Source organism: Toxoplasma gondii, chromosome VIII (genome assembly GCF_000006565.2).
Source record: "Toxoplasma gondii ME49 chromosome VIII, whole genome shotgun sequence".
Taxonomy (NCBI): Eukaryota; Apicomplexa; class Conoidasida; order Eucoccidiorida; family Sarcocystidae; genus Toxoplasma; species Toxoplasma gondii.
This window is the reverse complement of record NC_031476.1, coordinates 2,485,914-2,498,903: the sequence shown is the minus strand read 5'-3', so window position 1 is coordinate 2,498,903 and position 12,990 is coordinate 2,485,914. Positions and strand designations below refer to the sequence as shown.

At 48.9% G+C, this 12,990-nt stretch overlaps 2 protein-coding genes across 2 annotated transcripts; one reads left to right on the top strand and one right to left on the bottom strand.

Annotated features, from left to right (window-relative positions):
* The first annotated feature begins 3,254 nt into the window (after window positions 1–3,254).
* On the top strand, window positions 3,255–4,174 carry TGME49_233200 (ubiquitin related modifier protein). The gene has a single exon (XM_002368138.1). It carries the CDS (start codon window positions 3,578–3,580, stop codon window positions 4,100–4,102), a length of 525 nt encoding a protein of 174 aa, XP_002368179.1. The 5' UTR covers window positions 3,255–3,577; the 3' UTR covers window positions 4,103–4,174.
* A 511-nt stretch (window positions 4,175–4,685) lies between these two features.
* Window positions 4,686–12,525, bottom strand: TGME49_233190 (SKIP/SNW domain-containing protein; the record flags this gene model as incomplete). Its single annotated transcript, XM_002368137.1, has 12 exons — window positions 4,686–5,819; window positions 6,180–6,258; window positions 6,651–6,769; window positions 7,264–7,404; window positions 7,902–8,019; window positions 8,466–8,638; window positions 9,014–9,141; window positions 9,249–9,396; window positions 9,971–10,132; window positions 10,754–10,939; window positions 11,399–11,744; window positions 12,509–12,525. 12 exons carry the CDS (start codon window positions 12,523–12,525, stop codon window positions 5,763–5,765), a joined length of 1,674 nt encoding a protein of 557 aa, XP_002368178.1. The 3' UTR covers window positions 4,686–5,762.
* Between the last annotated feature and the right edge of the window lie 465 nt (window positions 12,526–12,990).

Sequence of the window (12,990 nt, the reverse complement as noted above, 5' to 3'; positions counted from 1 at the left end):
AGCAGCTGTTGCTGGAAATCAGCCGCATGAAGGAAGAGAAAGCAAGCAGCAGTACCAAGAAACAGAAGACCAGTGAAGCTGTACGACGCCGGGGAGGAACGGGAGAAGACAATCCATGAGAACGAAAGGCCTGTACAACATACGAACGCGGGAAAGGACAGCTTCTTCGTCGAACGCCTTTTATAGAATGAGCTGCTGTGTTTACGGGGAAATATGCTCATCCGAAAAGCACATTGAATCCGGGAGAGAGCTGACTGTCACTCGTATAGATGTCCCAAATCGAAACGAGCTGCTCGTAGTAACGCCAGGAGTTTCAGGGGAATTTCAACTTTGCAATTCGGACGCAAACCGACGTTGAAAACGCCTTCTGTGTGTGCGTTGACAAGCGACTTTCGTCGCACAGAAACAAGCACGAGTGAAGCGGTGGTCACATCTTGCGCTCAACCTGTGACTTTTTGTGTCCTAATAGTAATACCCCTGGAAGGACAGCCCAAAAACAAAGGAGAACGAGAAACATGACAGAGCAAGGCGCCAAGCCAAAAGCCAGATTGATGCCTAAGAGCTCGTTTCAGACTTCGGTGCCGCTCTGAAACCGAAAAGGATATTGACACACGTCTGAGAAACCAATCTTTCCTTCCAGGCTCGCCACGCAAGATGCAGAGGTCTCATAAGCGACAGTGTGTAGGATTTTTGACGGCTGGAAAGAGTGGATCGAACGAGAGAGTTCCAGAGCGCCACCGAGAGTAGCAGGCGAAAGGGAAACTCGAGCAAGCACTGGCGAAGCGAAGATGAGATGGGAGTTCCACCCCAGGATTCACCGAGAAACGCCAAAAGGCGGATGCGAACCTACACCGCAGTTTGCGACCCTGTGCACGGCGACATCGAGAGGATTTTTGGCTTGCTAAAATTGGGGGGAAATGTTTTCTCTCGGCAGGATCAGTAGGCTCAGGGAACGTTTGAGAGTGGGTAGTCCACAGAAGTTCAAAGATGAGAGCATCATGGGTGACAGAGAAGCTCTTGTTTATGAACTCAGCGTGGGAAACGGGAATGCTGGAAACATCCACGTCAGTGAATCCACCGGGAAGCGCAAGAGCCTGTCTGCAGCCTTCTCGGGCCTTTGGACTGTTTTCCTTTTTTCACGCAAAACCTGTTCCTGAAACGAATAGAAAGAGGCATTTGCAGCTGCTCCTTCCAGAAACTAATGAAAAATCAGACCTACCCGGCGCGCGATGCATTTTGTCTCCTACCACCCAAGCAGCGACCACGGGCCTGACGCATTATGCAATGGCATTGACCCATTGAGATAATTGAAGATTTTTCTGGGAAGCAGTGTGGCTCCATCTGTCTATGTGTATTTCACCACGTCTGCATAGAAATGCATATGCGTATGCGTCCAGTTCCCGCATATTGTTAGTGACAGGTGGTACCTCTTTTCACGCATATGTCTTCACGTGTTTCCATAGATCAAGTCCCACATGACATCCATCGCCCATTCTCTCTATTAAAAGTATATATATATATATACATGTATATATATATATATACTTTTAATAGAGAGTGGACTCTCTCAAAAAGATGCGTATAGGTACAAACAGGAGCGTACATATGAAAATATATACGATTTCCAAGTAGAAGTTCACGTATGTATGAAGTGGGTATGTAGATTCTTGTATCTTGGTGCGTTCACAACGATCTATAATATGTTTCTCCTTTTTGTATAGAACGATGCTGTCAAGTGGGAACCAAAGTCAGCATTTGAGCGTCGGTCGAACATTGGCGTCCATCGCTTCTTGGACGCCTGTTTTTTATCCTGCAGATAGTTCGGCGTCTGTGTGGAGTGTCCCCGTGACTATCGGGAGACGATTGTTGTGTATACGTGTTTGAGTTCCGGGTGACAAAGTGGACAGAATGTCTCTTGCTTTTTCGCTCTGCCACATCGGAGAGGAAAACCAGGAAAGCACGCCGACGGCAGTAACAGGAGCAGAAGCATGTATACGACATCGCGACCCCACACTCGTCTTCGTGTCATTCTATGTTGGAAGCTCCGAAGTCTTTTTCCCCGAAATAACGCTATCGCCTATTTCCTAGCCCCAGACGGCCACGCGGAAGCAGATGACCAAAGTAGTTCCTTTTCTCTGTTCAGCTCACGGCGTGCATGACGATCGGACCTCAAGAGCATGCGGTGTCAAGACTCATTCCACTCCACAATGGCGGTTGTTTGGAATTCATGTCATCAACACGCATGTGCTTTTGCCTCAGTCTCTGTTCTCTGTTCCTTCTCCAGGTTGCTTTATCTTGTGTACTCCTTCTTTCTCACAGTCTCTCCACGTACACATATTTACGGAATTTTTGACACTGCACCTTCACGGGCTCTTCTACACTGCCAAGCGAATGCTTTCACGGGTCTCATGTGGCTCTTGAAAGTCACAGGGATCTGCGCAGACACCTAATTCGTGTTTTTTCTGCTTGTCGACTGCACCTTTTTGTCTCACATCTCCCTCGGTCCATTTCTACTCCTTGCTGTTCCCCACCTGCATGTTTACCTCGGTCTCTTTGGGGTCTTTCCGCTGCCTTGTCCCCAGGTCCGCCATGCCTGCGCCTGGACTCTCCAGGAGCGTTACCAGTTGCTGTTTCTTTCCTCGCGCCCTTTCTGTGACTGGTTTCATACTTACCTTTTTCACCGTTGTAACTGTGCTCTCGTATCGAAAACAGGCTTGAAGCCGGTGAAGAAAAAGTGTAGATCTCAGCAGTTCATCTCGGAGTCGAGATAATTCTCTCGAGAAAGCTGCCCCTCGTTCTACGTCTGGACAAAGTCAATGGGCTCCCTAATTGTCCGCCCTAAGTAAATTGACGGTTCCTTTCTACAAAATAAAGAAATCTCGTCTCTAATGGAGTCGACAAGTGTCTCAGTCGCGGTCACGAACAGGCAGTGTTTTTCCGGTCCGGGTCACCTCTTCTACATCGATTGAGAGAAACAGACTGCACAGTAAACACGTGAAGGAAAGTCGCCCTTTATTTAGAGTTTTCTCCCATGTTTCTTGTTTCCTCCAACTTCAAGTGCATGTGAAATGCGCGACAGTCCGGTTTTCCTTTGTGGCTGTTGTCTTCCTCAGAGCATCCTGTTTTCTGTGCAGCTTGCCTTCGCACTGCATGCGGCGTGTGTCTCCGGACCTTTCTCATCCACGACAGATACAAACACGCCTGACATCTCTGGAACTGCCTTTTTCGTTTTAGTTTTTGTACGCGCGCCATTCGCTCCTCTTCAGACCTTCTACATGCACTTCCTGCTGTTTTCCGCTTTACGCTGCTCCACATCCTCTGGCGCATGCAGAGCCGAATTCAATTTTGCGCCAGTTTCACGGACGCTTTTTGTCAAAAGTGAAAAATAAACTTCACATTTCTGCTCGTTTTCCTATAGAAGATATCGAGGTGTTTAGTATTCTCCTGCTTCTGCGTCTTCTGTTCTTCGAGTTTCCCCTTCTCGTACCCCACTGCTCTCCGTCTCCTCCGGCTTTCGTCCGTCCTCTCCGCTCTCAGAAGAGTTTCCTTTTCCTTTTGTCGGCGTTTCCTCACCGAAATGGGGGATTCGCCTTCTCCCGATCCCCCCGAGACGTTTCGGGTGACAGTGGAGTTCTGCGGAGGTTTAGAGCAGCTCACGAAGGCGAAAGCAAAGACGCTTGCTCTCAAGTTTTCTGCTTCCTCGCGGCGCGGCTGCTCTGCAGGGTCTGAAGGAGGGTGCGGGACAAATGGCCGAGCGGCCACAGTGAAGATGTATCAGCTGGTTTCTTTCCTAAGTTCGTATGTAGTTGTCGAAAAGCCTGAACTGTTTGCCGAGGCGTACGAGCCTGCCGCTTCTGAGGAGGAGGGCGAGGCGAGGCAGATGTATGAAGAAGAGAGAAGAGAACTCGCGAAAGAGACGCAGGAAACACAACTGCTGTTCTCCAGTGACCTTCTGCTCTCGACGACGCTGTCGCCGATGCGAATCAAGCCAGGCATTCTCGCTCTCGTAGACGATGTCGACGTCGAAGTTCTTGGAGGCATGGAGGCTCCTGTTCCACCTGGAAGCTGTGTTACTTTCATCTCCACTCTACACGGTGGATAAACTCACTTTTCCACTCTCGGACTCCTCTCAGAGAGATATGCACCGCAGACACACATATCTCAAAGTTGCATTCATATATATATATATATATATATATATATATACATATATGTTTTTTTTCTGTTGTGTAGAATCGAGCTACCTGGGGTGCACACGAACCTCGTTACCACGCGTTTCATCGAAGGAAGGGAGAACAAGGCAACCGCCATAGAAAAAACTACGCATAATCTATATATACCATATGTATATATATATAAATAATATATACATGCACACATAATCTATATGTGCACCTAATTATACTTAAGATGCACATGAGTATCGACATTTATCGGCGCAGATGGATGTGAAGGTGTTGTGGATGCATGCAACTCATTGGGAATGATAATTTTTGTTTTCGGTGTGGTGCATTCTGGCCGTGTTTTTCTGGAGACACGAAGACCGGAACTGAATTGCGTTTTCTCCGGAAACCTCCCTCTGGGGCATTCTTGTCTGTCCCCGAGAATTGGCGCGGTGCCTCTGTGGCGAGTCGGACAGGTTGGATGTCGCGACGGCAGTTTCAGACTGTCGAAGAAATTGTTTTACGTCAAAAGCATTTCGTCGTTCTCCCCAAAATGAGGCGTTTTGGCCGCATCCAACAAAATGCAATTTCTCTTTCGACGTTCTCTTCTCACACTCAGCTTTTCTTCGTCTCTCTCGGATTCCCTCCTCTCTCCTTTTCTCCCTCTATATCTCGCCTTTCGTTTCTCCCCACATCTACCTCTCTACCGTTTGCTCTCCCTATCTCTCTCGCCCGTGATAGATATGGATGTAGATAAAAATCTTTTCTTCTCCTCCCTACCTCTCATCTTATTCATACGTTCATACATCAATATATATATATATATATATAAATGTAATTACATATCTATATATCTATATATATATATATATATATACGTGTATGTATGTATCAGTGTCTTTTGCTTCTTCCTTTCGGGAGCTTTGCCTCGTATGCTCTCTATGAATGCCGTCCTAGTATTCCGATTGAGAAGGGTGTGACTTGCGCAGCTGGAGACGCTTTTCTAGAAGAGCCGGTATTCTCTCGCCACTCGGCGGCACAGGTGCCTCCAGCCCGGGTGTCCGTACAGCCGAAATCGCATGTATCAACCGCACAACAGAGAAAACTGTTTACAGACAAGAGGTCGAATAAACAAAGATGAACTGGACCTATGCAGCGAGTGACTGTCTTTGACTTGCCCAGAAGCACTCAGAAAAACAGCGCCTACCGTGCTCAACTTCTCCTTTCTTCTCTCCCTCTGCGCAGCTGCATACACAGCTGTGCACACATTTAAATCCGCATCCGTACACAAGGATGCATATATATATATATATATATATATATATATATATGGCAGAGTGTGTGTGTAGACATGTATATACCTGCTTAGCCAACTGCTAGGAATATACATGTTCGAAGGTATACGTGCCACCGCAAAGTCAGGATGGCAGCGAGGGAGGTATTGCCTTGGCATGGCACCCTGGTCCTCTTGAGAGGGGGACGACAGCATCGGACGGTGTGACACCCAGAGGGCGCGAGCGAAGGAAGGCCGCGCGAACTTGGCAGAGAAGGAACGCTCAAGCGAATGGAAACGCATGCGGATTTCCTCTCTGGAACTCGTCACTTCTTCTTCGCCTCCGAAAGCAAGTTGTCCAGGCCAAATGGATCCGAAACGTCCTGAAACAACAAAGAAACGAGACGCAAAGCTTGCCCTGGACCGAACGCGAAGGTGGTCGCATGCAAGAAGCGCGAAAACTGAGAAAGGTCGGGAAAACGAGGGAAAAAGGAAACAAAGACCTGCTCCACCGAGGCGGCTAACGTTCTGGGAAAAGACGCATGCAACGGAGCCAGCGACTGAAATTCAAGCGAAGGAAAAAGGAAAGACAAAGCCGCAGACGAGGCAGAAAGCAGCCGTAGCAACGAAAGAGAAAATCCAGTCACGAGACTCCAACAGAGTCCAGAAAAGTGCCCTGGAGGAACACCACAAACGTTCGGCCCTAAAAAGCGAAAAAAATCTCGTCCTTTTTGGTTCCTCACCTTCTCAAACTCGACAGGCGCCGTCCGAGTAAAAGTGCTTCTGTCTGCCCCAGCAAAAGACGGGACGTCTCCAGTATGTCTGCCAAAACGTGCGTAAAAAACAATAAATAATTATTCAAATACACACATAGAAATACACGCGCCACGAACTGTCAAAGATAAATACACCTACAAAACGAGCCCAGCTGTGTCCACGTGCAAATATACATATATACAAATACATACATATATTATATATATATATATATATATATGTGAGTAGATGAATGCGGTAGTACGCTTTGAAGAGAGGTTGGGGGATCACGTGGACAGACTGGAAGGAGCCACAGGAATTTCACAGATTGAAAAAACGCATGACCTTGAGTCTTTCAGATTTGCGGGAGACACCGGACGGTGAAGGAACGTGATATGCTCCGCGTAACCGCTCGTTTACTGCAGCTTTCGCTTCTGTTTTCTCGGCAAGAGACGTACCCGACAGAGTTGATGAGCCGCTCGCGGGAGAACTGATAAATCGCTGCGTTGTTCGAGCGATTCGCAAACAAAGGCTGGTCATAGAGGTTGTACGCCTCGTCGTTGCCTCCGTCGAATCCCTAAAGATATATAGAAACGCGTCTCTCCAGTAACTGTGAACGTACAAAAAACTGATCATCCTGGATTCACGGAGCAGGTCGAAAGACGAGGGATCTAGCCTTCCGCTTCTCCGAATCTAGGCGAACTCCGTTTGCCTCACTCCACCCATTTTCCTGCGTTGCCGACTCGTCAATATTTACAGAGACACAGACAAGTGTGACCATGCATCAAAGGCATATGCACACGCACATGCGAGGCCGGATTTGCTCGGTCATAGGTTACGGACTCGCAGCGGCCTCGCAAGGTGCTCTGCGTCGCGGGAGACCTTCTTTCGCTCTTCTTCATTTCCTCTGTGTCGGCCTCGCATGCTCTCACTTCTTCTCCCCCTCTACTCTGTGGTGTTCTCTCTCTATTTTTCTCTCTCTTCCCGCGCGTCTTCTTCTCCTCGGGCATTTCTTCTCTCTGTTTCACCTTTCCCTCGCGCATGTTGCTTCTTCAAACGGAGCGAACTTACGGAGTCGACGCCCGCCGACTGGTTGAACAACCGTGTGTCGAAAACGCCTTCCCCGGCGGCAGCCTTCTTGGTGGGCGGCAGTCCGAGTGCAACGCGTTCGCTCACGTCGCGGTCCTCGTCGTTTCTGCCGCGTTTGTTTCTCTGAAGAGTGAAGAGACGCAGAGCATGCGAATCGACTTCGCTGGTTTTTCGACAGTGCCATACCCCCGACGCGCGCAACAGAGAAGGCGCGGGAGGCGCAGGAAGCAGCGCTGCCTCCGCTCCATCTGCACCGAGCGACCTTTCCGACTTCTGCAAGGTCTTCGTCTGTCGACAGAACCTGCATGCATGCTCCCTTGAACTGCTGCTCCGCCTCCCCCCTTTCAAATGCAAGTGACTGGAAAACAAAGAACGCAGAAGGCCTCGCGCAGAGACCGTCCGAGCAGGACACTGAACAGGACGCTGGGAGACGGAAGCGCATGCGTCCATGCACTCGTCGTGCGACCGCTCACACACTTGAGCAGAACTTCTAGGTTCACAGAAAAGCAAACGCCGCGACAGCGAACGGTCGATCAGGAAGAAGCGAAGGTCAAGGCGAACAACAGCCGTGGAAACAGCTGAATCAAACAACAGTGCGAAACAACGGTTTTTGGCCTTACTTCCAGACGCATTTCTCTCTCAATTTCACGCTGCCTCTCTCGCGCAACCGCCTCACGTTTCTTCCTCGCTTCTTCGTCTTCCTCCTGACCCTCTTTTCTCTGCTGAAGAAGATTCGATCTGAAACCAACAGGCACATGCGCAGCCAAAGACATCCTCCCTAAAAACCTGTGTCAAACTCCACATTTAAAACTGGAGTTTCTTATACACCTGTGAATCGCACAGAATATTTCTGCGCACAAATAAATGTACATAGAGAGATATACGCCGGCATAGACGTAGATATATGTACGCGTGTGTAATGATGTATAGTACCACAAATCTAAAGGGCATCCAGATACGTACACACAAAGGTACAAGTGCGCGCAGGAATACATCCACGTATCACATATAGGGATATTCATATATATATATATACAAATATATATATATATACATACAAATATATAAGTATATATGTCGAACAGGAGCGACGCGTAAATGTACACGTGAGCAGAAGACAACACTGTCGATTGACGTAAGTGAAAAAGCCTGACGTAGAACGAAATCGCGCTTCCCTTCGTTACCTTTCTGCTCTGGCCTGGGCCGCGAGAAGGCGCAGCTGTTGTTCGCGCATTTCTTCTTCCTTGATTTTCTTCTGCTTCTTGATTTCGTTTCTGAGGCGAATCTCCTCACGCGCCTGACGCTCCGCGATGTACAGAGCCTCCGACAGACTCGCGAATTTGTCGTTAATGGAAACCTGCAAGGAAAATCCCAGTGAACGGAGGCTTCTCCCAGTTCTCCATCTGCATGCGTTCTAAACGTCCTTCCACACCCCTCAGAACGCAAAGGCGGCCAACGCGCGGACCTCAAACACACACAACAACGCTCGTCACACGAACAGACTGTACATCCACATCTCCATTGCGATACCTGATGTATATATATATATATATACATATATATATATACAACTGAATCTGCATGTGTGTAGGACTCCTCTTGTGCAGACACGCGCACTCATCAAATGTCATGTAACATGAAGAAATGAATTCAGAGCTTTGCATGCGAAACGCGCGGATATGTTGTTTTGAGGAATGTTGCAGAAGTGAAGAGAGAGGCGACTTGCACGTACATCCTGGAGATTGCGGCCGTCGGCCTGGAGACGCTTGTCCAGAGGAATTGTATACCCTTTCTGATTTTTCCAGTTCGAAATGCTCGGGGGAATCTTCCACTCTGCTTGGTCTTGCTGAGTCAGTTTCCCTGAAGTGGAAAGGCAAACACAAAAGCGAATCACGCAGCGGTTAGGCATGTCCCCTTCCTCCTCTTTCTTTCTCTTGCCTGTTTCCTCCTCTCTTGTTCTTCCTTACGGGGCGGGGAGTGCATGACTGGAGGTGGAGGACTGCCCGCTGCTGCTGGCGCGCGTTTGTGTCGAAACTTTGGAGGATTCAAAGGATCTTGTTGCATGTCTTCGACACGCAAAACGCGCTGAGCGCAGCCGCTGTTGTGTCCGGTGCCCTGGATAACCACAAAAAAATCCTCCACTCGGCGTTGAACGAGAACCACGCGGAAATGTACGTATCCATATACATATATACATATATATATATACATATATATATATACATATATATATATATACATATATATATACATATATATATATACATATATATATATATACATATATACATATATATATATATATATATATATATATACATATATATATATATACATCTGCATGCATAAACATGTGTATACATGTGCAGACATAAACGAACATGCATGCACGAATATATGCATATATGTTCAAGAATACAGGAATCTATGTGACTGCATGTGAAGGTACGCCTGGACGAATATAGATCCAGTCATGCATGCGCCTCTCCAGGGACGAATGTTGACATGCTCTAGGAGTTTATATATATATATATATATATATATATATATATGCATCCGCAGTTGTACACATGAACATCCGCATAGTCACGCGTCTTCGCGTGCGTTTCTGCACAAATAAAATGCCAAGGAGATATGCAGAGCAGGAATTCCACAGATCAAAATAGGGGCGTTTCCACGCGACGCTCACTTGCTGAGCTGGGGTGTAGCGGTAGAACTCCGCAGCATTTTTGTCTTGCTTCGTTTTCACTTTGTTAGCACCGAGTTTCTGCTCCAACGCAGCCTCCAATGCAGCCTTCGTGCGTGCAATTTCCTTCTCTTCCTCCTCCTGGCTTGGCATCGCGTTCGCGACCTAAACGACGCATGTTCGCAAAAACATTCAGACATGTCGTGTCATCTCAGCAACTGGACGGCCGTGTGTGGACTTGAGACTCTTTCTTCAGACACAAAGAGGCAGAGAAACGTGAGAGACGGCTTGGGGCAAAACGCAACTCCACCACGCGTTCTTCACCGAGAGCTCACGTTTCCACTCGCGAGAAACAAAGACGCGTTCGGCGCTAGGCTGCTCGCGTCCCGTTCGACGTTCATTTTTTCCTCAAAAGCTTCAGGAGATCCTCATATCCTCACTCGACCCAAAAATGCAAGTTACGCAGACAAGCTGGTTGACGTCTGCCGCACCTCGGGACAAGAGAACCGACGAGCTCGACACGCTGAACAAGAATGTGCATGTAAATTCGCTGTACTCGAAGCAGCATAATACACAAACACCAGTATGTGCATCACGTACAAACAGCTACATATATATATATATATATATACATAAAAATTTATACATATACATATATATATATATATATATATATATATGTGCCTGCATCTCTACAAGACACAAGCGAGAAACGTGGAGTGTTTCCAAGTGAGTCGGTGTCTGTTTCGAAGTATCGTTCGACGTCTTCTCTGGACAAGCGCGTACTCGCTTCACAACTTGGATTCCGGAGGTCGTCGTGGTGACGGGACGGAGAGCGTCAACGCCCTCTGCGGAGCCGGGTGTGCAGTAGACGACCTTTTTGTCAGACATCTGTCTGACCACAACGTCGTATGCAACCTTTCCGTCGGCGCCCAACTGCAGGGCGACAGTCGAGGCCGCTGCGGCTCCACTCTGAACAGAAGCCCACAGACGGTTGCAGCCGCGACCGTGAAGGGTGAGAGGAGAGAGACGGAGGCGAGACGCGGCAGCGACGGAGACAAAGTTCTTTCTCGCCTCTCCCACCGTCTCTGCTCTCCAACGTCGTCTGCAGTTCTCCTGCTTCTCTTCCACACGCTGCACGTTCCGTCGAAGCCTACCCTCCCTTTCTTCGACTTCGATTCACTTCTGTTTTCTCCTCTCTTCTTCACCTCCTCTCCCCTCTGGAGTCCTTCCCTGTTTCCCTTTTGCATTCGTTCCTCCACTTCTGTCTCGTCTTTCTCCTCGTCCTTCACCTTCGCTCGCTCTTCATCTCTCCCTCCCCGATCACCCTCCTTCACCTCTTCTCTGCCTTCGCCTCTCGCGTCCTTCGCTCTTCTCTCCCGTTCCGGTCTCGCTGGCTCTGGCCTCTCGGCCTGCTCGTCTTCCTCTCACCTTCTTTTTGCCCATGCCGAGCGGAAACTGCGCGACGAGGATTTCTGGAAAGGCGCCCCCGCCTCCAAAGTCTTCTTCTGAGCGAGGGACAAATCCCTTTCGCTGTCCGTACGGCGGCGGTCCAGATCTGTCTCTGTTCAGAGACAACTGTCTCTCCTCCTTGAGCGCCGCAAGCGTCCCGACAGCGTCTCTGCCTGTGCGTCGTGTCTCAGCGGCTGTCTCGCGGACCTTCACTCGCGCAGGAACGACAGTCCCCGCACTCAAGGCGAACGAGCCGACACTCGGGTCGGAGACACACAAACTCGAAGACGCAGGAGTCTGCTGCGCCGCCGGCGCGGGCAGCCGTCTGAAAAACACAGAGGCGAAAAAAAAGACAGGAGCGAGGAGAGAATAGAGACAGGAGCGAGGAGCAAGTAGAGAGAGGAGAGAGGAGCAAGTAGAGAGAGGAGAGAGGAGAGAGGAGAGAGGGAACAGAACAAGCGCCATGTGAGACAGGCGCCGTCCAGGAAACCTGCCGAGAAGCTTTTGAAGGACGAGAGCGTGAGGAAGGTCCTCTCGACACTAAGGGATTACACTACTCGCCCCTCCGAGGAGGCAAACGCACATCTTCGCGTGTACGTACGCCCGAAGGCGCACCGATATGCTTGGGTCACCCCAGACGGGCGTTCGTCCTAAACGACGAATCGTACAGATACGCGCGTGTACATGCAGAGATACACTTGCACTTGGACAGAGAAGCAGACACAGAGAAGCAGAAGTCTCAACGGGTGGAGATGCAGCCTTCCGCGCAGACAACATGCAGACGCGCTCCACCGAATTACGAGACTCAGCAGCTCCGCATATACCAGGAAGCTGAGACATACAGCCAACACACATACTAACCTATACGGGAGCGTATATGGAACCATACGTGGGATATACGTATGTATGTATATGAATATATATATATATATACATATATATATATATATATACATATATATATATATATATATACGTATGTGAATATGAATATGTCTGTCTGCTGGCGTGCTTAGGTTTGTGGTGCCGGAGTCGCGACCACCGTGTTGAAGAGTTCCCGGCACACGAGCGAAGCAGGTTTCGATTTACCTGAGAAACTCTGTCATGGCTTTTGCAATTTTTCTAGAGGCGGAAGCAGAGCCGCTACACCGCCGATGGAAAAGAAGCGGGAACTGCGTCGTTGTCCCCCTTGCTGGTTTATCTTCTGCAGTGGAGATTTGTTCGGGCAGAACGATCGATCGGAGAAAGCAGAAGCATTCGTAGCTGCTGTGCAGGTCGTCGTCTGTCGTCCCCCCGAAGGGAGGAGGGCAAGGAAGAAGCAGTTGGTGCCGTCTGGCAAGAAAAGTTTGTTGGAAGACAGACCGAACAGAAAACAAACACAAAAAAGGAAGAATCAGAAGGCAAAAAGTGGCGTCCGACTTGCTTGCGCCTGATCAATTGTCGGAGACAGAGAAATTCAGCGTGAAACGCGGGAGCTTAGGAGCGGTGAAAGGGTTCGCGGAATTCGCCGGATTCTTTCGATACGAAATGCGTTTCTTCGTGGGAACAACACGGAAGAAAGCGGAGAAACG

Bases quoted from the DNA above. Each gene is read 5' to 3' on its own strand.
- TGME49_233200 (XM_002368138.1), top strand. From the start codon at position 3,578: ATGGGGGATTCGCCTTCTCCCGATCCCCCCGAGACGTTTCGGGTGACA.